Raw genomic sequence first — 25,853 nt, 5'->3', positions numbered from 1 at the left:
ACCTGGAGGCTGAACAACACACTGCTAAATCATGAGTGGTTCATGGAAGAGATTAGTAAGGAAATTCAAATGTTCATGCTATTCAACAAAAATGAACACACAAATTACCAGCTCCTCTGAGACACAACAACGGCAATACTCAGAGGCAAGTCTATTAGCTCTGAGTTCCTACATCAACAAATTGGAGAGATCTGAAACCAACAATTTAATGAGACATCTGAGCCTCCTTGAAAAAGAGCAACAAGAAAAACCTCAATCCAGTAGATGGAAAGAAATAAATAAAATTAAATCAGAATTAAATGAATTAGAATCCAAAAGAGTCATAGAAAGAATCCACAAAACAAGGAGTTGGTTCTTCAAATAAATTAACAAAATTGACAGACTCTTAGCAAATCTTATGAGAAAAGAAGAGAACACACCCAAATAAATAAACTCAGGGATGAGAATGAAAACATCACCACAGAAACAATCAAGATTCAGAATATTATAAAGGAATATTTCTCAAAACTTTATGCTAATAAGTTTGAGAACTTGTCAGAAATAGATCTTTTCCTAGCAAATATTGACATGCCAAAACTAAACCAAGATGAGTTAAACCATCTTAACAGGCCATATCAAGCATTAAAATAGAAACAGCAATAAGAGACCTCCCATCTAAGAAAAGTCCAGGACCAGATGGTTTTACAACAGAATTCTACAAGGCCTGCAAAGCAGAGCTCACACCAATACTCCTCTAATTCTTCAATGTAATTGAAAGAGAAAGTTCACTACAGAACTCATTCTATGAAGCCATCATAACCCTCATCCCAAAACCAGGCAAGGACTCATCAAAGAGAGAGAACTATAGACCCATTTCTTTGATGAATATTGATGCAAAATTTCTCAACAAAATTTTGGCCAATTCAGATAATGTGATGTTAGGAAAATGAACCCTTAAATATGTATTTTAATGTTTTCGTTTCTTTCATGCATGTGTTTCTAATGCATTTATAAGATTATTTCTTTGTAGCTTTGTATGTCCCTCCCCCACAGTGTAACCCCCGCATTCACTATATTTGATGTCAGTATAACATGTGGAGGAGATGGGGACAAACAAGTCGTTTAAGGATTCAGGTGGACCTGTTGCAACAATGAGAAGTACAAAATATCATGTCAAAACCAGCTTTACAATTTCGGTGTGGGGGGGGAGGGGGGTATAATTGGGTGGAGGGAGGGGGGTAAAATTGGGAGGGGGGAGGAGGGAGGTGGGGAAGGGAAGTGAAGGGTAAACAAAGGAGGAGGCTGCAATGCTTGGTAAGAAATGTATGCATTATCCTGCCCATGTAATTGTAGCCCCTCTGTACAGTATGTTCTCAAATAAAATAAAATACAATTTAAAAAAAAAAATTTTGGCCAATCAACTTCAACAATTCATCCAAAAAAATCATACTCCACGATCAAACAAGATTCATTTCAGGGATGCAAATCTGGTAAAATATATGCAAATCAATTAATATAATTCATCACATCAACAGGAGCAAGGATATGAACCACATGGTTATCTCAATAGATGCAGAAAAAGCATTTGACAAGATCCAACACCCCTTTATGATGAAGGTTCTGAAAAAATTAGGAATCCATGGAACCTTCCTCACTACAATAAAGGCTGTATATGACAAACCTACAGCCAGCATTATACTTAATGGTGAAAAACTAAAGCCATTTCCTCTTAACTCAGCAACAAGACAAGGATGTCCACTCTCTCCACACACTTCAATCTAGTATTAGAATGCCTAGCTACAGCAATAAGACAAGATGCAAACATAAAGGGGATCCAAATAGGGAAAGAATAAGTAAAACTCTCCCTCTTTACAGATGACATGATCTTGTATTTAAAGTATCTCACAGATTACTCAAGCTGATTCAAAACATTGGCAAAGTAGCAGGGTATAAAATTAACCCTCAAAAATCAATGGCTTTTCTTTATGCCAACAATGAGAAAAGTGTGGCTGAAATTAGGAAAGCAACTCCATCTGTAATAGCCCCACAAAAAATAAAATACCTAGGAATTAACTTAACCAAAGAAGTGACGGACCTCTATGATGAAAATTTTAAAAACCTGAAAAAGGAAATAAAAACAGAACTTAGAAAGTGACAAAAACTCCCATGATCCCGGATTGGAAAGATCAACATATTGAAAATGACAATACTTCCCAAGGCTATCTACAAATTCAATGTGATACTTGTCAATATTCCAACCTCATTCTTCAAGGAAATAGAAGAGGCAATCCAAAAATTTATATGGAACTATAAAACACCCCGAAAAGCAAAAACGATCCTCAACAGAAAGAACATTGCTGGAGGAATATCAATACCAAATTTCAAACTCTGCCACAAAACCATAGTAAGCAAAACAGCTTGGAACTGGCACAAGAACAGACCTCAGGACCAGTGAAATAGAATTGAAAACCCAGAAATGAACCTACAGACCTATAGCCATCTCATCTTCGTAAGGGAGCTAAAAAAATACAATGGAAGAAAGACAGCCTCTTCAGTAAATGGTGCTGGCAAAATTGGTTATTCACATGTGGAAAACTAAAACTATATCCATATATATCACCCTGCACCAGTATCAACTCCAACTTTATCAAAGACCTCGGAGTCAAAGCAGACATTCTGAAATCATTACAGGATGGAATGGGAGATAACCTAGGTCTTCTTGGCACAGGCAGAAATTTTCTTAATAGAGACTTAGAAACCCAACAAATCAAAAAGTTGGACAAATGAAATTTCATGAAATTACAGAGCTTCTGCATGGCAAAGGACATAGATCACAAGACCAATAGAAAGGCCACCGATTGGGAGAAGATATTCACTAGTTATACAACCGACACGGGTCTCATATCTAAAATATACCTGGAACTCAAAATTAAATCAACCAACAACAAATCTTCAAAGAAACCACTGCCCAACAAATAAGTGGGCTAAAGACTTAAAGAGAAACTTCTCTGAAGAGGAAAGAAGGATGGCCAATGGACACATGAAGAAATGCTCAACCTCTCTAGCCATAAAAGAAATGCAAATCAAAACAACATTTAGATACTACCTCACCCCAGTTAGAATGACTATAATCAAGAACTCTAATAATAACAGATGCTGGAGGGAAGGGAATCTTACTGCTTTGCTGGTGGGAGTGTAAACTTGTTCAACCACATTGGAAAACAGTATGGAGGTTCCTCAAAAGACTCCATATAGAGTGCCCCTATGACCCAGCAATCCCACGTTGGGGCATTTACCCAAATGTTCACAAATAAGACCACACTAAAGCTGTCAGCACGACTATGTTTATTGCAACATTATTTACCACAGCTAAGATATGGAACCAACCCAGATGCCCCTCAGTAGATGAATGGATCAAGAAAATGTGGTATATATACACAATGGAATTCTATGTCTCCATCAGAAACAATGACATCGTCCCATTTGTTAGGAAATGGAAAGACTTGGAAAAAATTATATTAAGTGAAGTAAGCCAGGTCTAAAGAAACATAGGTCCCATGGTTTCCCTTATCTGCAAAAACTAGTATATGTCTGAGTCAGTAAAGATCAGATAAGTTGATGTTAGAGAAATGAACCCTAAGATATGTATTCAAATGTTTTTTTCTTTCATGCGATTGTTTCTAACACATTTATAAGATTATTTCTTTGTTGCTTTGAATGTCCCTCCCTCACAGTATAACCTCTGCTTTCACTGTACTTGATGTCGGTGTAATTTGTGGAGGGGAATTGAAAAATCAAATCATTTAAATAGGGATACAGGTGGACCCATTGCAACAGTGAGATACACAAGTCTTTATGTAGAAAACGAGCTTTACAACTTTTGTGGGGGGAGGAGGAGGATTGGATCGGGGGAGGATGGGAAGGCATGGGAAGGGGAAACAAAGGAGGAGGCTACCATGCTTGGTAAGGAATATACTCATTATCTTGCCCATGTAATTATAACCCCTCTGTACAGTTTTTTCACAATAAAAAAAACAACAGTGACATATATATGTACAAAGACAGAGAGTGGTATATATAGTTATGGATATATGCACATTATACATGGTATTATGTATACAAATATAATACTATATATAATAACACTGTATAGATACATAGATAGATAGATAGATAAACAGATATAAATATACTCTCTGTGTACTCTGCATGTGAGATGAAACTTGTGACCTTTGTCCTTCATGATCTGACTTACTTTGTTTAATGCACTAATCTCCAAGTTCTACCCAGTTGTTTTGCAAATTATATGACATTTTTTTCTGTAATATACTCAAATATATACATGTATAGATCTCTATTCTTTTTCTTTGATAGGTTTCTATGTGTATATATGTTTTTATATGGATACATCTCTCTATTTTTCTCATTCATTGAAAAGTCAAAGGTCATCTAAATTGACCTCATAACTTGGCTTTTAATCAATAATGCCACATTAAACATCTGAGTGTGCAATTACATTACTTCAGAGATGTGACCAACAGTGATATTAAGTCATTCACTAGCTCCATGTCTAGTTTTTGAAACTCTTCCATGTTGCTTTCCATAGGAGCTGCACTGGTTTGCATTGCTCCCATATCATGTTTTTTTTTCCCCTTATAACCTGGTTAGCATCTGTTGTGCTCTTTTTAGAATTTTATTTTTGAGTTACCAATTCTTTGTAATATGAAGGCTTTGATTGTGATATTTCCATCTACACATTGTGCACTTGGAACATATTTTCCTTTTCCATTCTATTCTCACTCCCCTCAATACTCTCTCCTTTCTCAAGTAGCATTTGGTTCATTTAATCATGACACTGTCATCGATGTGTGTGTTCACTGTCCTTTTGTCCTCTGTGCTCCACAGTAGCCTGTCCTTTCTCTCTTCCTCCTTTGGCTGATCGCCTCTTAAAAGGTCCTGCATTTACCTTCATCTTGTCTGCTAAATACTATCATTATCATCATCCTTTATGTGTCCACTCCACACATGAGTAAGACCATACTGTATTTAGCATTTTGACTTTGGTTCATAGCAGTAAACCTGATGATTTCCAGTTTTATTTATTTATTTATTTATTTTGTCGGCCATGGGGCCTGAACTCTAGGTCTGGGTGCTGTCTATCAGCTCTTCAGCTCAAGGTTATTGCTCTACCACTTGAGCCACATGCCACTTCTGCATTTTTCCTGTTTATGTGGTGTTCATGCATGCAAGGCAATCACCCTACCACCGAGCCACCTTGCCAGTCCCTCCAGTTTTATTTACTTTCCTGAAAATGATTTAGTTTAATTTTTCCTTATGGTAGAGTAATATTCCTTTGTATATCTAATGTTAATAGGCAATCATATTGTAAATAATTTGATGAAAAAATTGAAGTAGATTAGAAGTTGCTTTGAATAGTGTACATAGAGCTTACATTATTAGTGCAGAAAAATGTACCTGCAATGTTTTCTTCTGTTAAAAACTTAAATAATAAAAGAGCACACATGTATTATTTTTATATTTTATACATTTGTTTGTATCCTATGTTTAAAATATGGATGGATTATACATTTAAATATTAATAAAGGGTACCCGTCATTACCTATTTCATTATGTAATGTGACTTTCATAATTAGTTTCATTGATAATCTCTCCGATTGTATAGCAGTAGAAATAAAAATGAGAGTCTCATGTTTGCTAGGTCAGTGCAGGAATACTTGAGCATATACAGTTTTGCCTTTACTTGAAACAAGTCATCACCATACTGTCTCCATTTCCCAAGGAACAGGGATTACACATGTTCAACACAATGCCCATCAGATCCCTTATTATTTATTTATTTATTTATGTCATTAATGGGCCTTGAACTCAGTGACTCATGGTCTGGATTATTTTTGCTCAAGTTTAGTACTCACTTTAACCACAGTTCCATTTATGGTTTTTGGTGATTAATAGAGTTAACACTCTCCTAAACTTTCCTTCCTAGGCTGGCTTTGAACTGTGATCCTCTCCTCTCAGCCTTTGTGTTTCTGGGATTACAGCAACCATGGTCTCAATGATATCTAATTTTCATTACATTCAAAAAATCTGTCCATATGTCAAAAGCAATAATCATGTTTCAATGACATAATGCACACTTTCTAAATTTTCTACCCAAAGCAGGCCTTTTCCAGTAATTTTTCACTTCTTTTGTAGTTGGCTATCTTCACATAGATTGTAGTTCTTTTTCATCCTCCCTTCTTCACTTCCTCTCACTCACTTTTTATGTTTAGAAACTCTTAGTTAGCTTTGAGTTAGCAGAAGTTTACTTCAGTTATTGTCAACTCTCTCCCATATGTCAGTAGTCTGAAAAAAATGTTACCTCTTTTAACCTATCTCTCTCTTTTTCTTTGGACAGACACACAGAGAGTTCATTTCATTTTGTCTTATTAAAATCTTCCTTTTCTGAAAATGCCCATAAAACTTTGGATTGTATGCTTCTCTCAAACTAACAGACTCAAATTTCCATGGGTCTCAGTTGATTCAGTTATATTATCTACATAAATCAGTGACATGGAACTTTTTGAGGAACTCTGACATTAGAATTGTACATTGCTTCATTTTTAATCAAGAGTAAGATCCATTTGAAAATACAAAAGGCATAAGTTTAGGTACAATGTGGTAGAGAATCCCTCCCAGCTTGATTGTGATAAAAATCACTAGGAAGTTCTTCCTTAGCAGGCTTTCAGTCCATTTCCTGAGGTATTGAAAGCTCTACTCCCTCTTTTTCTTCTTTCCCATTTTAAAAAGCTTTTGGTAAACAAGCAAGCAACATTTTAAGACAAGGAAGGTAACAGTGGCCACACAGGCCAGTAGGAATCCGATGACATCCAGAGAGTGGTACTGGTACCAGGTGAGGTTGTGGGAAAGTGGCCTCAGATGCTTGGCTCCTTTGTGGCGCATGACAAATTCAATCCAAAAGACAGCTCGATCCAGGGGCTTCATAGGCTGATCATGGTGAATGGTTGACAACCACATAGCATTCCTTTTGTAGCTAAAAGTAAATCAAATTGATGTAAGTATATCAAATGAAGTAGAAAATATAGATATTGATATTTTCTGCATATGATTCTATAAAAATTTTGAGAGAAAAGACAATGCTTTTCTTCTGCTGTATTTTTAGACATGTTAGTGTAAAAGGAAGAGCTTCTTAATGACCCTGGATTTAACCATTTAGAAAAATCTGGTTAAAGTCGTTATGTCGAAAAACTAATTTTACAACTTTGTTGGGGGGTGGGGTGTTATGTGTGGGGGGAGTGATGCGAAGGGGTAGAAGGAGGAAAAATAGAAGGAGGCAGCAAGGTTTATAAGAAATGTCCTCATTATCTTGCCCATGTAATTGTAACTCTTCTGTATGGTATTTTTACAATTAAAAAAAAAAAGAGAAAAATCTTGTTAATGCTAGAGTTTCTGGAGACAAATGTAGAATCATTGAAAAAATCAACAGCAATATAAAAGCTTAATTATTAATGCATCTGTTGTTCAAAGTTTAGAATTGTGTCATAATTTAGAGATAGATAGGTAATTTAATCAAGAACTGTTTTTTTCCCCTTAAGGCTCTCTTTATCATTTATTGGGGTTAATTATTATTTAACTACAAAAGTTCTTTGCCTCCTTTTTTTTGTTCTGGTTTTAGGGCTTGAAATCAGGGCCTTCACACTGTCCTTGAGCTTTCTTTGCTCAGGGGAAGAACTCTACCACTTGAGCCACAGATCCAGTTCTGGCTCTTTGAATGTTAAGTTGAGATCAGAGTCTGAGGGACTTTTCTGCCTGGCTTCATGTCAAAGCACAATTTTCAGATCTCGGCCTCTGGAATCACAACTGGAATCACAGGCATCAGCCATTGGGTATCAACTTGCCTTCCTTTTATTTCTTGACCCTTTCACTTACTTGTTCCACTATTACTGTATGACTTGCCTTTTCCTTTTATGAAGCTCTTTGAAAGGTCTCAGTTTTTGTTTGCTGTTATACAATGAAAAGATAGGAAATGGAAAAACAGAAATAATTGAGTCCTTCTTGAATTATGAGAAATAATCTACTCATATTTAGGATGATTTTAAATATTCATCTTTTCAGATAGACTCTCAAAGATATTTGCTAATATTGCTATTATTTTTCTTGTTAGTATTTTGATGTTAGACCTAATAAGAGGATGCTCTAGTTTCTTTGAGGCATTATAGGTACATGGGATTTATGTTGAACAATTCTTTCCAGTATGTAAGTTGAAAATGGGCATGTGTAGAGAATAATTATTAAGTATATAATAGAAGAAGAGTATTGCAAGTAAAGTGACTTGTATCCCTATTATTTAAAAAAAACTCGCTGATATGGGTGAGCTTCAGCCAGGACTAGTGGTGAACCTTTTTGTAATACAGCAGGCAAAAAATGAAAGAAATGCATCAAAACACGAGTGAAATGTGCATTAGTCCTAAGATCTGGCATGTTCTATCTAGTTAAGAAATCTCCTTTATCTCTCAGTATCAACATTGTATCTGTTCAAAATATAAAAATATACTGCCTTTCAAAATAAAGGAAGATAACATATGGCTCACACACTATATGTTATGCTGCCCAATATCTGTAGGAAAATGGAAGTCAGAGCTAGATGCCGATGGCTCCTGCCTGTAACTTGTCTACCCCAGGAGGCTGAGGTCCTGACAGTCACAGCTAAAAACTGGAAATGGTAGAAAACTCTCTAGACTTTACCTTCAAATAACTAGCAAAGAATTAAGTCAAAGTCATAGCTTAAGTCATACAATGCCCTTTAGAAAGCTCAGTATCTGAATATTAAGTGGTCAGTTCAGACTCAGTACCCCCAAAATGATCACAGTAACACAGCCTTTAGAATGTGTCTGCTATACTAATATATCCAATACAATTGAAATACACTGCATTATTTTTACAGTTATGGTGAAAAGGGAGCTTTATACACAGAATATTACTGAATATAAGAGGAAATTGATAATAGTATAAATGAAATTAATGTATTTATTGAAATAATTTGAATAGCAAGTCATTTTTGCTCCAGATATTTTAGATATCATGAAATTACATTTCACTTTTGCTTCTGAAGGTAATTTCTTTTTTATTTTATGATTGTTCTGAATAAGGTAATCATAGTCCCTTGGTAACTAAGAATTTGCATACATCTCAAAAAATATTCTCATTTCCTACTTGTATGAATCACCTGTAGTTAGTTAACATTGATAGAATCTAGGCATTAACATAGATATCTGAGGAAGCATTTATACTAGGAATGTGAAATTGAATTATTGTCTTGCTGTTTAAGAATATAAACCATTTAGAATTTTTTTAAGAAACAACAAAAACTAAAAACTGAAATGACAGATGTTTTCATGTGGTTCAAAAGAGTAAAATTTCAACCATGTACATGTCATGCTCTACTTTTCAAACACACTGAATTTTTATTTTATAAATAGTAACTAGTGAGATCTTAGGTGGAAAGAAAGTTATAACTGAATGGATTAGTTAGTGTTATTTGTGGAGGAAGAATTCATGTGCCTGTAATTCACTGCTTACCTATGTTTCCTTGCAATCTTCTATTGTCATTCTTAAGTGATTCCTTTCAGTCCACTTTGGCTGATTTAGAATTTTGTACTATTCTCAAGGTTTTGATAATTTCTTTGCACTGAAATCACCGGGGGAACTAAACATTTTATGGTTGGAAATGAAACTGGGTCTGTGGAATCTCAGCATTCCAAATGCTGAAAGATAATGATCATGAGTTTGAGGCAATCCTGGCCTGTATAGCATAACCATGTTGCAACATAGACACAGACACAGACACAGACACACACACACACACACACACACACACACACACACACACACCTCATGCATACAAACATACAAAAATTTTATTATGACTTGTGAAACACATGATGGGTTATTGATGAATCTTCCAGAATAAATCAAGTCTTAACTGAGGGTAACTTTCATGATCAGACTGGAGTGAGAAATTATCTATAATCACAATTTGGTCAAACAAGAATCAGACTAACGAATAGAGTGGTTATTAATCATGAGCAAGTCCCTGAGTGTAATGCCCAGATAAACAAAGAGACTGACTGACTTACATACAAATACACACATACACATCATCAAGTTTATACTCACACAGGGTTGTTAATGACTACTTCCAATGCTCTGAGCAAGTCTTTGCTTGATATTGCTCTTATATCCACTTGAACAGCTGCTCCTTTGGCCACCATGTGAGCAATGTTATCACGTTGTTCCCCAAACAAAGGAATGCCCACCATGGGAATCCCATGATGGATCGCCTCATAGATGCCGTTAGCTCCACCATGAGTGATGAAAGCTTTTGTTTTGGGATGGCCTAAGATTAGGGGCATTTCAATAAAATTGCTCATTAAAGTCTTACAGAAAATGAGAAATGTATGAGCACGTAAAAGGTATAGTGTTTCCCAAATAACAATTCTTGTACCAAAGAAGTTACATTTACATTGCCTTCATGTCTCACCCATAAGGACCACCTAATCCACTTGAGAGGTAAGTGAAAAATCTTGTGATAGGTGCCTTAGGTTTTGTGTGACTTGAGATGTGATAATTAATATACCATATCCTGTTGAACAGATAGGATACACTTAATGGGTAATAGAGAGCAAATTCTGAAGCAAGAATATGGTCATGTCCCATTATAACAATGGGATGTACAAGATATTATGTTGAAAAACGAACTTTACAATTGAGGTCAGGGCTGGAGATGGGGGTGTTTAGGGGGGAGCGTAGTTGTGGAGGTGGGAGGAAAGGGATGGTAGTGGGAAAAAAAAGGATGATGTAACAATTCTTGATAGGAAATGTACTCATTACCTTGGTCATGTAACTGTAACCACTCTGTACAGTGTTTTTACAATAAAAAATGTAAGGAAGAAAATAGTCCAGTTAGATCTTGCTTTCGTAAGCTTAAAAATAGTGCATTAATGTAATGAAGGAACGAAGCTTGAAATAGAGTGTATCATGGCTTCATATTAAACAACATGAATTTTTTCCCACATAACATGCAAACTCAGCCATAATAAGACAACTGTGTATGTTTCAGTGGCTTGCAAAAACTTGCCCTACTTTAGGAGGATGGATAAAATAATGATTGAATTAGGGACAGAGGGATGACCTCAGGGGATTACAGAAAGTTATTTGTGGAGTTCTGGGAAGATGGCTGGGGAGAAGTTGGAGGCTAAACAAGCTCTCGCATAGAAAGCAGTTTTAGAGTTCCAGTGAACAGTCCTAAGCCAGAGAATAACAGCAAGGTGTGCCATTACAGTACAGAGAGTTAGTCCAGAGAGGGAAAATCCAGATAAGGAGACAGATCTGAGCACTTGACAGCAGCTGCCGCTGCAACTGTTCTAGTGGCAGCTGTGACTGCGGTGGTGGCGGATGTAGCAGCCATACCTGCAACACAGAGATTCTCTTTCACCCAGCATCATCAGAATACATTATTTTCTCAGCAGCACATGGAACATTTTCTAAAATAGGCCACATTTTAGGCCACAAAGCAAACTTGTCCAAATTCAGAAGCATTGAAATTAAACCTTACATTCTCTGAGAACACAAGGGAATAAAATTAGAATTCAACGCCAAAAGCCACCAAACAAAGTCCTGTAACACATGGTGGCTGAACAACACACTGCTAAACCATGAGTGGTTCATGGAAGAGATTAGTAAGGAAATTCAAATGTTCATGCTATTCAACAAAAATGAACACACAAATTACCAGCTCCTCTGAGACACAACAACGGCAATACTCAGAGGCAAGTTTATAGCTCTGATTTCCTATATCAACAAATTGGAGAGATCTGAAACCAACAATTTAATGAGACATCTGAGCCTCCTTGAAAAAGAGCAGCAAGAAAAACCCCAGTCCAGTAGATGGAAAGAAATAAATAAAATTAAATCAGAATTAAATGAATTAGAATCCAAAAAAAGTGTAGAAAGAACCAATAAAACAAAGAGTTGCTTCTTTGAAAAAATTAACAAAATTGACAGACCCTTAGCAAATCTTATCAGAAAAAGAAGGGAACACACTCAAATAAATAAACTCAGAGATGGGAATGGAAACATCACCACAGAAACAACCAAGATTCAGAACATTATAAGGGGCACTTCTCAAAACTTTATGCTAATAAGTTTGAGAACTTGGCAGAAATGGATCTTTTCCTAGCAAATATTGACATGCTAAAACTAAACCACAAGTTAAACCATCTTAACAGGACCATATCAAGCATTGAAATAGAAACAGCAATAAGAGACCTCCCAGCTAAGAAAAGTCCAGGACCAGATGGTTTTACAGCAGAATTCTATAAGGCCTTTAAAGCAGAGCTCACACCAATACTCCTCCAACTCTTCAATGAAATTGAAAGAGAAAGTTCAATACCGAACACATTCTATGAAGCCATCATAACCCTCATCCCAAAACCAGGCAGGGACTCATCAAAGAAAGAGAATTATAGACCCATTTCCTTGATGAACATTGATGCAAAACTTCTCTACAAATTTTAACCAATCAAGTTCAACAATTCATCCAAAAAATCATACACCACGATCAAACAGGATTCATTTCAGGGATGCAAAGCTGGTTCAATATACGCAAATCAATGAATATAATTCATCACATCCACAGGAACAAGGATAAGAACCACATGGTTATCTCAATAGATGCAGAAAAAGTATTTGACAAGATCCAACACCCCTTTATGATGAAGGTTCTGGAAAAATTAGGAATCCATGGAACATTCCTCAATACAATAAAGGCTGTATATTGCAAACCTACAGCTGAAAGGTTGAAGTTTGAGGCAGTGACTACCACTTGTTGCTTTTTCTGTCTAACAAAGCAACACGGGGTGGTAATCAAAACACCTAGTTGATTGTGTGCCTATATAAGACCTGCAAATCCTTAGCTCAGGGCTCTCCTCCTAAGCTCCACTGTGTCGGAGTGTAGGACAAGGCCCGAGCTGCAGCCCATTTAAATGAAACAGCTGTAGAGTTTGACTCTCGGTTGTCTTCTTGCGGGGGATCCTGCAACCTTGGCATAACACAGACAGCATTATAGTTAATGGTGAAAAACTAAAGCCATTTCCTCTTAACTCAGGAATGAGACAAGGATTCCACTCTCTCCATTTCTCTTCAATCTAGTATTAGAAGGCCTAGCTACTGCAATAAGACAAGATGCAAACATAAAGGGGATCCAAATAGGGAAAGAATAAGTAAAACTCTCCCTCTTTACAGATGACATGATCTTGTATTTAAAGTATCTCACAGATTACTCAAGCTGATTCAAAACATTGGCAAAGTAGCAGGGTATAAAATTAACCCTCAAAAATCAATGGCTTTTCTATATGCCAACAATGAGAAAAGTGTGGCTGAAATTAGGAAAGCAACTCCATTTGTAATAGTCCCACAAAAAATAAAATACCTAGGAATTAACTTAACCAAAGAAGTGAAGGACCTCTATGATGAAAATTTTAAAAACCTGAAAAAGGAAATAAAAACAGAACTTAGAAAGTGACAAAAACTCCCATGATCCCGGATTGGAAAGATCAACATATTGAAAATGACAATACTTCCCAAGGCTATCTACAAATTCAATGCGATACCTATCATAATTCCAACTTCATTCTTCACGGAAATAGAAGAGCCAATCCTAAAATTCATGTGGAACAATAAAAGACCCCAAATAGCAAAAACGATCCTCAACAGAAAGAACACTGCTGGAGAAATATCAATACCAAATTTCAAACTCTACTACAAAGCTATTGTAATCAAAACAGCTTGGTACTAGCACAAGAACAGACCTCAGGATCAATGGAACAGAATTGAAAACCCAGAAATGAACCTACAGACCTATAGCCATCTAATCTTCAATAAGGGAGCTAAAAAAATAGAGTGGAAGAAAGACAGCCTCTTCAGTAAATGGTGCTGGCAAAATTGGTTAACTACTTGTAGAAAACTAAAGCTAGATCCTTATATATCACCCTGTACCAGAATAAACTCCAAATGGGTCACAGACCTCCGAGTCAAAGCGGACATTATGAAATCATTACAGGATAGAATCGGAGAAACCCTAGGTCTTGTTGGCACAGGCAGAAATTTTCTTAATAAAGACTCAAACACAACAATTCAAAGAAAGGTTGGACAAATGGGATTGCATGAAATTTCAGAACTTTTGTATGGCAAAGGACATAGCTAGCAAGATCAATAGAAAGCCCACGGATTGAGAGAAGATCTTTACTAGCCATACAACAGACAAGGGTCTCATATCTAAAATATACCTGGAACTCAAAAAATTAAACCCCCCCAACAACAAATCTTCAAGTAAACAACTGTGCAATAAATAAGTGGGCTAAAGACTTAAAGAGAAACTTCTCTGAAGAGGAAAGAAGGATGGCCAATAGACACATGAAGAAATGCTCAACCTCCCTCCCTAGCCATAAAAGAAATGCAAATGAAAACAATATTGAGATACCAACTCACTCCAGTTAGAATGGCTATAATCAAGAACTCTAATAACAGCAGTTGCTGGAGGGAATGTGGACAGAAGGGAACCTTACTGCATTGCTGGTGGAAGTGTAAACTTGTTCAACCACATTGGAAAGTAGTATGGAGGTTCCTCAAAAGACTCCATATAGAGCTCCCCTATGACCCAGGAATCCCACTTTTGGGCATTTACCCAAATGTTCACAAACCAGACCACACTGAAGCTCCCAGCACAACTATGTTTATTGCAGAATTATTTACTATAGCTAAGATATGGAACCAACCCAGATGGGCCTCAGTAGATAAATGAATTAAGAAAATGTGGCATATATACACAATGGAATTCTATGCCTCCATCAGAAAGAATGACATTGCCCCATTTGTTAGAAAATGGAAAGTCTTGGAAAAAATTATATAAAGTGAAATAAGCCAGGCCCAAAGAAACATAGATCCCATGGTTTCCCTTTTTTGCAATATCTAGTATATGTCTGAGTGAAGCAGAAAAGGTCAGAAAAGGTGATGTTAGGGAAATGAACCCTAAGATATGTATTCAAATGCTTTTTTTTCTTTCATGCCTTTGTTTCTAACACATTTACAAGATTATTTCTTCGTTGCTTTGTATGTCCCTCCCACACAGTATAACCTCTGCTTTCACTGTATTTGATGTCAGTATAATTTGTGGAGGGGAAGGGGAAAAACCAATCGTTTAAATAGGGTTCCAGGTAGACCCATTGCAATAATGAGATGTACAAGCCATTATGTCAAAAACGAACTTTACAACTTTCGTGGGGGGGGCGGCGGATTGGGTGGGAGGGCGGAGGGAGGATGGGAAGGGATGGGAAGGGGAAACAAAGGAGGAGGCTACAATGCTTGATAAGAAATGTACTCATTTTCTTGCCCATGTAATTGTAACCACTCTGTACAGTATTTTCACAATAAATAAAAAAAAAAGAAAATTCTTTGTCTTTAGTAAATATATTTGAAAAAAGATGAACTGGTAAAAAAAATGTGTACAAAGGAGTATGATAAAATTTCATCTGTTAAGGCTATTTTTCTCAGAATGGTTATAAATCTAAAAGTTTGCTTTCATTCATGAATTTTTACTAATAAATGTCCATCAGTTAACAACTGTTGCGTTTTTATCAGTTACTTCTACAATTGCTCATGCTTTTAGGATGTGTTTTTCAGAGTCTTACCGAGGAGGTCATTCTGGGGAAGCCACTTGTACAGCCGAGTATTTGGTCCTAAGGTGTCTGGTTTTTTGCCATTAAATCTCCAAAGAATCTGCCAAATAAAGACACTATCTTTATAAATGTTAAAATGTGATGTTTTATAGTTTAGAGATCACACAATTAAATGCCTTTCATAGAATGGATAAAGAGAACAAGTAGGGTTAATTAATGAGGACTATTATAAGACTTAGAGAGAAAGGCTACCAACATTTCCTATACTCATTTTCATATTTAATATTATGGAATATCATCATAATTATTCAGAAAACTTAGAGAAATGATATGATGAATTACAAATGTACCCTTTTTAACAATTTTTATATAGTTATAATCATAGATCTGGTCCACAATAGCATTTAAAATAATTAAGATTTACATCTACACATAAATATTTACTATAATAGCTAGCCTCTTCCAATTTTTATCTATTAACATTTATAAAGTGATATTAGTGTAGTACTCTCGTATTCTATAAGATTTCATTTTAGTTTAACATATTTAATTTGCTTCTTAACTGTCTATGTATAACAATTTTTTTTCTTTTGGCGGTTGTGGTGCTTGAACTGTGGGCCTGAGTGCTGTCTCTCAGCTCTTCAGCTCAAGGCTAATGCTCTACCACTTGAGCTACTTCCAGTTTTCTGATGGTTTATTGGAGATAAGTGTTTCACAGACTTTCCTACCCAGGCTGGCTTTGAACGACGACCCTCAGATCTCAGCTTCCTGAGTAGTTAGGATTACAGGCGTGAGCCACCAGCGCCCGGCTATAACAAATATTTTACGTGCACCCTTCTCCCTGAAGAGAAGCTCTGTGAAAACATGTTGTCCTGTTTGACCAGAAACAGCATCAAACTATTCAGTATTCTGTCCTCAGAATACTGAGTATTGTATTAAGTGATATTATGTTGCATACTGTTCAGCATTATGGAGTGAGTACATGATACTAACATAATATTCATACTATGAAGGCCTCATGAAACTCTAGCTTTTAAACTGGCCATTTAACTTTCCGTAGATGCTGATTGTCAACCTGGTCACATTGATCTGGACAGACAGACAAATGGTCCTTAGAAGCAATCATGTGGTGGCTGACTAGGCCTTTCCATGGGACACCCGCATCACAACTCACACTGCTGTACTGCATGTTAAGGCTGCACCTACTGCCTCATGACCAGCACATGAACAAATGTTCTTTTTATTCAATCATTGCTAATGACAGATTCCTCAGATTTTTTTTCCATTTTCAAAAATATTTTTATTGGGCTGGGAAGTTGGCTCAGTGGTAGAGCACTTGCCTTGCATGCATGAGGCCCTAGGTTCGATTCCTGAGCACCACATAAGCAGAAAATAAAAGCTAGTAGTGGCACTGTGGCTCAAGTGGCAGAGTGGTAGCCTTGAACTGAAGAGCTGAGGGACAGCACCAAGGCCCAGAGTTCAAGCCCCACAACCGGACGCCCCCCCCCAAATTTTTTTATTGTTATTGAAAGGTGATGTAAGAAAGATTACAGTTTCATAAGTCAGGTAATGAGTTCATTTCTTTTTGGACAATGTCACCCCTTCACTTGCTAAATTTCGGGTGTTTTTCGTTGTTGTTGTTTTGGTGCTAGTGCTCTACCACTTGAGCCATAATTTGACTTTGGCTTTTTAGTGGTTAATTGGACATAGGAGTCCCAAGGAGTTTTCTGTCTAACTAGCTTTGAACTGTAATCCTGAGATTTCCTCCACATCAGTAGCAGGTGGCATGAGCCACCTGTGCCCAGCTTACTAAGACATTTTAACAGAAAAACACTCAGAAGACAGGTTTACTCAAAACATCCTGTATATTTCATTAAACTTAAATTTTTTTGTCTGATAACTGCCACACATTCTTCCTATCCTGTTATTCTTGAATTTAATTTGCAAAATGAAGCAGTGGCAAAGAAGATTCCTTAGATTTGCAATAAAAAACAGATAAGGGAAAATATGTTTACAATTAGAAAATAAAACGGCTCTTAGTTGAAGCTATTTCTTTGCTCATACTTTAAAATGCAATTTTGTTTGGTGTAATAATTGAAAGGTTACTGCATTTTGCCATGTGTGATCTTCCAGATTCTTTTGGGATACATATGTTGAGGTGAATTCCATGATGGTCACATTTCCGATGCTGTCTGACAGACCCTTCTATTCAGCTTTCTGACATCTTATCAAGGATTAGTAGAGGAGCAAGTATTCTTGCTGGATTGGTTTCCACAATGCAGCCATTTAACACCATCTCATCCAAAATGATGTGTACTTTATTCAGATTCAACATTATATCGAGTTCACTCACTCGGCTGAAATATTCATCTAAACTTCCACAAAATCATGGATGAATTCAAAAATAGCCATCTCATTCTCAGTGTCATTCACTCCAACTACAATGAAGAGCGCTGCATACTGCTGGTAGATCAGCTTAAAGTCCTTATATTCAATGAAAGAGCACTCTTCAATGGATCATGACAGACAGCTCTTGATGAACTCTGTTTCCAGAAGAGTCCTCTTTTTAATCTCTATATGTTCAGAGTACTTAGAAAAGCAGATCTGCCTTTGTTTATTTACCATTAGAAAAAAAATTATCATTTTTTTTCTTGCCAATGTTTTTCTAAACAGAAGTGAAAAGTTATGACAGGAGATAGCTGAAATTGGAACCTGGGTGGCAGCTAAGCAAGCAGTCCCCATGGAGACCCTCCTCAGATTTGTATGATAAATCAATTAATTCTATTCAGTAATTAAATGAAACTAGTTTTAGATGACAAATTATTAGTGGTGATGTCTAGGAAAAATGCAACTTGAATTTTGATCACAAATATAGGATACTGACATCTAAACTTACTGTCATAAATAGAGGAAAATCTTTAAATGTAGGAAATGGAGCTGGCATGTAGTTCATAAGTCACATGGCAGGTGAAAAGAATCCAAACTTAAATGATGGCTACATTTATTTTTAAGTAGACTATGTCTACTTTCACATGAACTGCACAGATCTGGTTTCATATATAAGCAAGCCCTAATCCAGTAGGGCATATTGGTTTTATTTACTTTCTCTTCATGAACAAGCTTGAATACATACCTGGAAGGAGGGGTGAACCTTCCTTTTCCTTTTTCTGAATAACCCCCTCAAGTGTACAATTAATGGGTCAGTTTCAAAATTGGAGGAATAAAGACTAAGCCATATAAGACATTTCAAGCCTTTTTTTGTTCTACATGCTAAATGTTATTGTATAATGTTACTTGTTAAGTGTATTTTAACTCCTTTCTAAAACATATTTAGTGTATTGAGAGGCCGTAGAATTCTTGCAAAGACTAGATGAAATTTGATGGTTTCAATATTATCATCATAAAATTTCACAGTATGGCTTCTGGGTTTTTTTCTTGTGACAAAATTAATGTTGTTGTTATTGTCAATTTAAAACAATCCAAGATCCATATTTTTTGAGCATTTGCATGCATATATTTTGTTAAACTGGCTGAAATAAATTAGAGCTCTTGTAATTAGAGCTCTTGTAACAGCGTATCTTTTAACAGAAAACTGGTGCAATCAGAAACCTGCAGTGTTTAAGGCCCATTCAGTGAAGACCACTATTGAGGTACACTATCTCACCTTTTGTGGAACTTGTGCCAGTGCTGATGCAATCTCATTGGCTGTCTCCTCTGTTAGGTTACCGACCATTGACCCCAGGGAAAACACCACCACACCATTGTCACCAGAGCTCTGCACAAAGTCTTCCATTTCCTGTGAAGAAAAAATTTGCTTCATTTTTTCTCTCCCTCCCTCCCTCCCTTTCTCCTTCCCTCTCTCACTTTCTCCCTCTCTGTCTATCTCTCTCTCTCTTACACACAAACACACACAAATAATAGTGAAGCAAATATTATTTCAAGTGTTGTTTTTATCACACTAGCTAAGCATGACAGGCTTTGTAGACTGGAGTTTGAAAGGGGCTTTTCTGAACCTCCCTGCACCCATAAAAAAGCCCACACCAACATAAAAACCCACCCCGACATAAAAACCTGCTTTTGTTGCCCGCTTTTGTTGCCCACTTGTTTGCTTTCTGTAACAGACAAACTGATTGAGCATTTGCATCTGACTTGTACATTCCTGAAGTACCTGGACCCAAGCTTGTGTAGAGTTCTCCGTGTTTGCTAGCCTGCCCTCTCTGGGAAGCAGATATATATACTACATGCCCTGTCCATTCGACACCTGATCACCTAGCTGAAACCCTAGAGATTCTTCTCAAGGGTTCTCACCTCATGACTAGTGACCTTTGTGTTTTTCCCATATGTCTGATTTTTCCTTTAAATCTTAGAATTGAAACCACGCATCACAGTGCTGCAATAGTGTTTGAGCTTTTTGTGTGACACTGACAGGTAAACATCCCTAACGTTTTGGTTTCCTCCCATACACACACACCTTTACTATAAAACATTTTTTTGATTGTTGCATATTGGGAAAGTTGTAAGCCACAGCTCTGTGCAATGTGAGCTCTGAGTAGAGGAAAAGTCACTGGGATGCAGTAGCACCTTGCTGATTTATTGCTGGAATTGTGCCCTCGTGACCTGGCTGTTGCTCGAGCACAATGCAAGTGTGAGGCGTGCTTTGCATTGCTTTTCTATTAATGGAGCTCTCCACAGTCCCTCATATGACCAAGAGCACATTTGTGATGGTGTTCTCAGGGATGAGAGGGTTAAATTTGATAGCTATGGAAACATGAGGTTTCCTCTTTTGGAAGCTAATTAGCCCATAAAGGTGTCAAATCTAATGCTTGGGCCTTAAATAGCCTCTAATCAAAAGACTCTTTATAAACCATATTTATAGCTTTCTAATCTACATATAGACTATACATAGATACATATTTTACCCCCAGCCAGCTAGAGATTTATTTGTTGTAAATGCTGTTTAGATATGGTTTGGTTTTGCTGTTTTTTTTGTGTGTGTTTGTTTCCTTCCTTTACTTCCCCTGGTTTGGGACTTTATTCTGTTTTACCAAGTATGAAATAACTTTCTGTAGCTGATCTCTCCCTCCAGTGCTGAAATCACGTGGCCTGTGCTGTCACTGGCCCTAGGATGACAGTTGTCCCTTCGCATTCCTATGGGCCTCATCCACCTCCCAGATGGTAGTTTTTGTGGTTGTTGTTGTTTTCCCAGGGTGTCCTGGGGGATTGTTTTGTTTGTTTGCTTCTTTTCCAGAGTGTGGAAAGTCTACAGTGCAGAAATGCTTTAACCCTGCCAGTTGTTCTGAAATACTTTCCTCTGTACAGGGCTGTGTGCATCCTGTCAAGCTGTACAATGTACTTTGTACAGTAAAGAAATTTGCTTTTTGTTAAAAAAAAACAAAACACAACAAAAAACTAGACAAGCATGGATGGCTCTTGCCTGTAATCCTAGGTAGTCAGGAGGCTGAGATATGAGGATTATGGTTCAAACCCAGCCTAGGCAGAAATACCTGTAAGACTCTCAGCTCCAATTAACCCCCCAAATGCTGGAAGTAGAGTGATGCCTCAAGTAGTAAAAGCACTAGAATTGAGCCCTGAAGCTCAGGGACAATGCCCAGGTGGTGAGTTCAAGTCCTACTAGAGAGCATAAAAAATCATTATAAAACATAGGGGACAAAATAAAAATAAATAAAAAATAAGAGAAAATCAAATATTATGAGAAAATAACAGATTAAGATATATAAAAAGATGGGGCTGGGAAGGTGGTTCAGTGGTAGAGCACTTGCCTTGCATGCATGGGGCCCTGGGTTTGATTCCTCAGCACCACATGGCAAAAAGGAAAAAAGCTGGAAGTGGTGCTGTGGCTCAAGTGTTAGAGCACTAGCCTTGAGCTGAAGAGCTGAGGGACAGTGCCTAAGCCCAGAGTTCAGGCCCACGACCGGACCCCCCCCCCAAAAAAAAAAGGTATATAAAAAGAGTAACATCCATAAGACATAACATTTTCCATTAGCCACTAGTAAAGGCACAGGTCTAGTACTTAGTTTATTGGTGTCATTGTGCAACAAATTTTGCAAACATTTCCATCTGGACTCCAGCATTTTCCATGTTAACTAAAATATTTAGTTGCTGTAAATTATTCTTACTATTCTAATTGCTTGCCTTTATATATGCTTCAATTCTCATTCATCAATTGATTTCTGAGCATTGTTAATATAACATTTTAATATCAATGACTGAGAAATTTTCTGATTCCCATATATCTTCTTTTACTATTGTAATCTTTCCTTTCCCAGATGCTTTCACATAATTTTTTTAATTGATTCTAAACCATCCTATTAAATGGGAAAGAAGGTGTGATTGTTGGGGTAGACATGTTTATTGTTTCCTTGTATAGCTAACATTCACTTTTTCACATGCAGATCACTTGATACTTTTATGAGTGAATCAAGGATTCCTTTGAGGTTCTGAAAAATTAAGTCTTAATTAAACTGACTTTGTTCTGAATGATTCTTAGGTTTCTGAAATGCAGAAACTTGTGATGGTTCAAAATTAGTTTCAATTTGTCGAATGCATTACCCCACTTCCTATATCTCTTTCACTGTGAGCAAAGACCTGGATTGAGCAGTGCAGAGCCATATTTATTGAAAAGGAAATCAAATAACAGACAAAAAGGTTATCTATTTACCTTAGGCAAGGGTTTTGCAGGTTTGCAGTGGAGTCCTCCAACAAAGTCAACATTTGGTAAAGTTGGGCGAGGGAATTCCAAGTCCCAGTAAGATCGAATAAGCCAGATTTCTGCTTTACTCATGGTCTCCATTAAGGTAGTGGGTCGTCCTGAGTAGAGAGGGGAGAAAGTAAAACATAAGAAACGACATTACAGAGAAGTTTCTGAATATAATTTTGTCTTAAAATAATTTTCTAAATTTGTACTTAATGAGATAGAATGTGTTTGTTGCTAACATGTACTACATAGGAAATGTGCTGTGTGTGTGTTTTTGTGTGTGTAAGGCAGTCTGTAAGAGACCATCTTGATACCTCAGTTTATGAGCAGTTATAATCATTAAAATAAGCAATTATAGATCTAACTATGCATTTTTTCTCGTTATCCATTAGAGGAATATTTGAATTCCAGAGTCAATAATTCTATAATATTCACAGAAATTATTTTCCCAGCAATTCTCAAACTAGTTTCCTACAGTGTACCACACTGTTCCTTGATTCTTGAGTTCCAATATAAGTATTCTTTATGACTGTGGCTGAATTTCTTACCTCTACTTGATTCACATTAGAAGCTTAAAATAGTTATTTATTGCACAGAAACATTGGCAGATATCATCTGGATTACTGGGACTAGGTAATTGAATTCAACATACTGATGGATAATATTTTATTAAATGCAGAAACAATTTAGACATAATCACAAGTACTTCAGCACTTTACTAGATTTTATGTCTATAAAACAGATGATTATATACAATAAATGAATGTGGAATCACTAGAAGTTATAGTTATTGAGTCTGTGCTAAAACATTGGATCTGTCAAGAATAAGGAAAAATTTTAAAAAATCCTGAAAACTGGTCATCAGTGACTCACCCCTGGAACCCCAGCTACCTAAGATTCTGAGATCAGAAAGCATGAAGTCTGAAGCTGTCCTGGTCAGAAATATCCTCAAGACTACCCCTCCAATGAAGTATGAACATGCTGGGTGGCCTGGCTCAAGTGGTAAAGTAGCAGCCTATACAAGTAATCCAACCAAGCTTGAGGTCACAGACTTCAAACCTTGGTACAAACAAAAAGAAAAAAAATAATAAAGAGAAAACAAATGAAATATTTTGATTTAACTAGGAAAATAATCGAGGGAGACAATTTATTTCCTGCATACATAGGTAGAATAAAACAATATATCTCTTTGGTATACATATTGTCATTCATCAGTCTCTTAATTAGCTTGATAACAAATACAAATGATCAATTTTTCATTGTGGATGAAGTTTTTCATATTGGATGACCTCCGAGTATCCTATTGGATAGGTAACTGTCCATTGTCTTCTCTCTGACCCTATAATGTAAGACTTTTTGTAGTCAGGAATCTGGTAGACAATTTTATATCTCATTTAACTGTTTCATCTATGAAAGACAAATTTCTTGCAGCATGCAGGTGGCTCACGGCTATAATCCTAGGTATTCAGGAGGCTGAGTTCTGTATATCGTGATTCAAAGCCAGCCCAGGAAGGAAAATAAATGAGACCTTTATCTCTAGTAAACTACCAGAAATCCAGAAGTGATGCTGTGGCTCAAGAACACTCACCTTGTGCTGAAGAGCTCAGGGATAGTGCCCAGGCCCAGATTTTAAGTCCCATGAAAAACAACAACAACAAAAGAGACATATTTCTCTTATTTCACATGCATCTCAGAGTACCTATTTCAGCTTTTACAAAAGTTACTATCTTACCCTAATAAAAATGAAACATGACTTACCTAAAACTTCACTGTAAAAGCTATTCCACTTCTTTGAATCAAATGTCTCAAACCAAAAGTCAAAATAAAGCATGCATATCATGTTTTCTACCCTCTCCATGAATGTCATCTGACCACTTAATCCTGACAGAATGACTGGCACATAAGAGGGAGGGAATAGAAGCCCTCCACTATACTTTTCCATTGTGTAGCCAGGATAGAAGCGAAGAGTGTACACCAAAGGAATCTCCAATAGCTCAGCCAGAAGCTCCCCACAAGGACCAACGGCATCTGCAATCACAACATCAAATCTTGCTTTTCGTAGTCTAGCTATAAGTTCCTTGTTCAGAGCTGCTTCTTTACAAATATTTAGCATAGCATCAGAATACATCATATATACATCCTGCAGTAATGGTGAATATGCCAAACATGTTGATCTTGGCACTTCATATGTCAGCAAATAGATCATTCGTGAGAAAACTGTGGAGAATTCATCACTATTAGAAGTTGAAGGAAAAGTTTCAAATTTAATGCTGGATGCTTCATTGCTATCAACAAAAATAGCATACGATGGTCTTACAACTGTGACTTGATGACCCTTCACGATGAGTTCGTCCAGTATTACCTTCATATTTATCCAGTGGCTATATTCCATAGGCCACACCAGTACATTCCCACAGCCTCCAGAGTGAAAGTAATAACTCAGCTGTAGTAGCAGTAGAACTGAAATCCTTGTCCCAGTCATTCTGTCTAACAGCACAGTGTCCTGCAAACTATGGTCACCTCTGTCAATTTCTTGTACTTATATTCAAGAAAACAATTGATCTTGAAGTTAAAATATAACTTGTATTGATCAAAGCAAGTAGGTAAAATGACTGGTCAAAGCCATTTGACAGAATGGTAAGTCTATAAAACAATCTTCAATTTTGGGATGATTAGAAAAGTAAGTTCAACCTCTCTTTTGAAATAAGGTATTTTCATGTAGTTAGAAGTCTTTATGACCTATATTTGCAAGCCACCCCTTTTATGTAAGCCATTTTACAATCACTCCAAGAACATTTGAAGTTGAGAGTTTACTCATCTTTTTATTGTCTTTGATTAAGAAAAAAAACATGGTTTTTTTTGCTCTAAATTTCTTAAATGTCATGATTCAAGAAATTAATGTAGCAACTCTGCTGAAATATTATTTATACTCATACCATTCAGTTTAAAATGCACACCATCAGTCCTTTCTAGTATATTTCCAGAAACCTGTAGCTGCATTCACTATGAGGTTTTAAGCATTCAAGTACTCTAATAAGGAATTGTGAAAAAGCACTTAGGAAGTCATTAACATGACTGACTCAAAGTGTGTGGAATATTTTACTCCAAGTGAAAGACCCAAGTATCTAAAAACAACAACTACTCTAGAGTATATCAAGCAGTGTGCCACAATGAAAAATGGTTATGGTTGTGAGAAAGACATGACAGAATCAAAGATAAATCATGGTCTTACAAAGAAGGAATCAAGCACACAGCACACCTACATCAAGACTCTAAATATGGACTATATGCCTACTATAGCTCAATGTGTATTTTAGATCTAGCTTCCCTAAAGGAGTGAAACCATGAACCATTGTCTCTGAGCTTGGATTACATCACTTACATGATTTGTTGAAGGCCCATCTTTT

The 25,853-nt window shown here is 36.6% G+C and overlaps 1 protein-coding gene and 1 pseudogene across 2 annotated transcripts; both read right to left on the bottom strand.

Annotated features, from left to right (window-relative positions):
• Window positions 1-5,555: 5,555 nt before the first annotated feature.
• Window positions 5,556-24,945, bottom strand: LOC138821004 (UDP-glucuronosyltransferase 2B15-like). Of its 2 annotated transcripts, XM_070013055.1 has the most exons (6): window positions 24,205-24,945; window positions 22,411-22,559; window positions 19,396-19,527; window positions 15,744-15,831; window positions 10,174-10,393; window positions 5,556-7,030 (listed from the first exon to the last, which is right to left on the bottom strand). In XM_070013055.1, the coding sequence occupies exons 1-6, from the start codon at window positions 24,926-24,928 to the stop codon at window positions 6,751-6,753; spliced, it is 1,593 nt and encodes a 530-aa protein (XP_069869156.1). In that variant the 5' UTR covers window positions 24,929-24,945; the 3' UTR covers window positions 5,556-6,750. The 2 variants fall into 2 exon arrangements, with proteins under 2 accessions (XP_069869156.1, XP_069869157.1); XM_070013056.1 differs by lacking the exon at window positions 10,174-10,393 and having other exon boundaries at window positions 6,896-7,030.
• Window positions 17,940-18,374, bottom strand: LOC138820691 (AP-4 complex subunit sigma-1 pseudogene; annotated as a pseudogene).
• Window positions 24,946-25,853: the final 908 nt, after the last annotated feature.

The sequence above is a fragment of the Dipodomys merriami genome, unplaced genomic scaffold (genome assembly GCF_024711535.1).
Source record: "Dipodomys merriami isolate MVZ:Mamm:240054 unplaced genomic scaffold, mDipMer1.0.p SCAF_9, whole genome shotgun sequence".
NCBI classification, from domain to species: domain Eukaryota; kingdom Metazoa; phylum Chordata; class Mammalia; order Rodentia; family Heteromyidae; genus Dipodomys; species Dipodomys merriami.
Note: the sequence above shows the minus strand (reverse complement) of the source record. Positions and strands in the feature narration are given on the sequence as shown.

Coding starts and splice junctions, on each gene's coding strand:
- LOC138821004 (XM_070013055.1), bottom strand. CDS start 24,928: ATGACTGGGACAAGGATTTCAGTTCTACTGCTACTACAGCTGAGTTAT. Junction 19,528..22,410: donor CTGCAAAACCCTTGCCTAAG/GTAAATAGATAA, acceptor TTTTCTTCACAG/GAAATGGAAGACTTTGTGCA. Junction 10,394..15,743: donor TCCCCAGAATGACCTCCTCG/GTAAGACTCTGA, acceptor CCCTAATCTTAG/GCCATCCCAAAACAAAAGCT.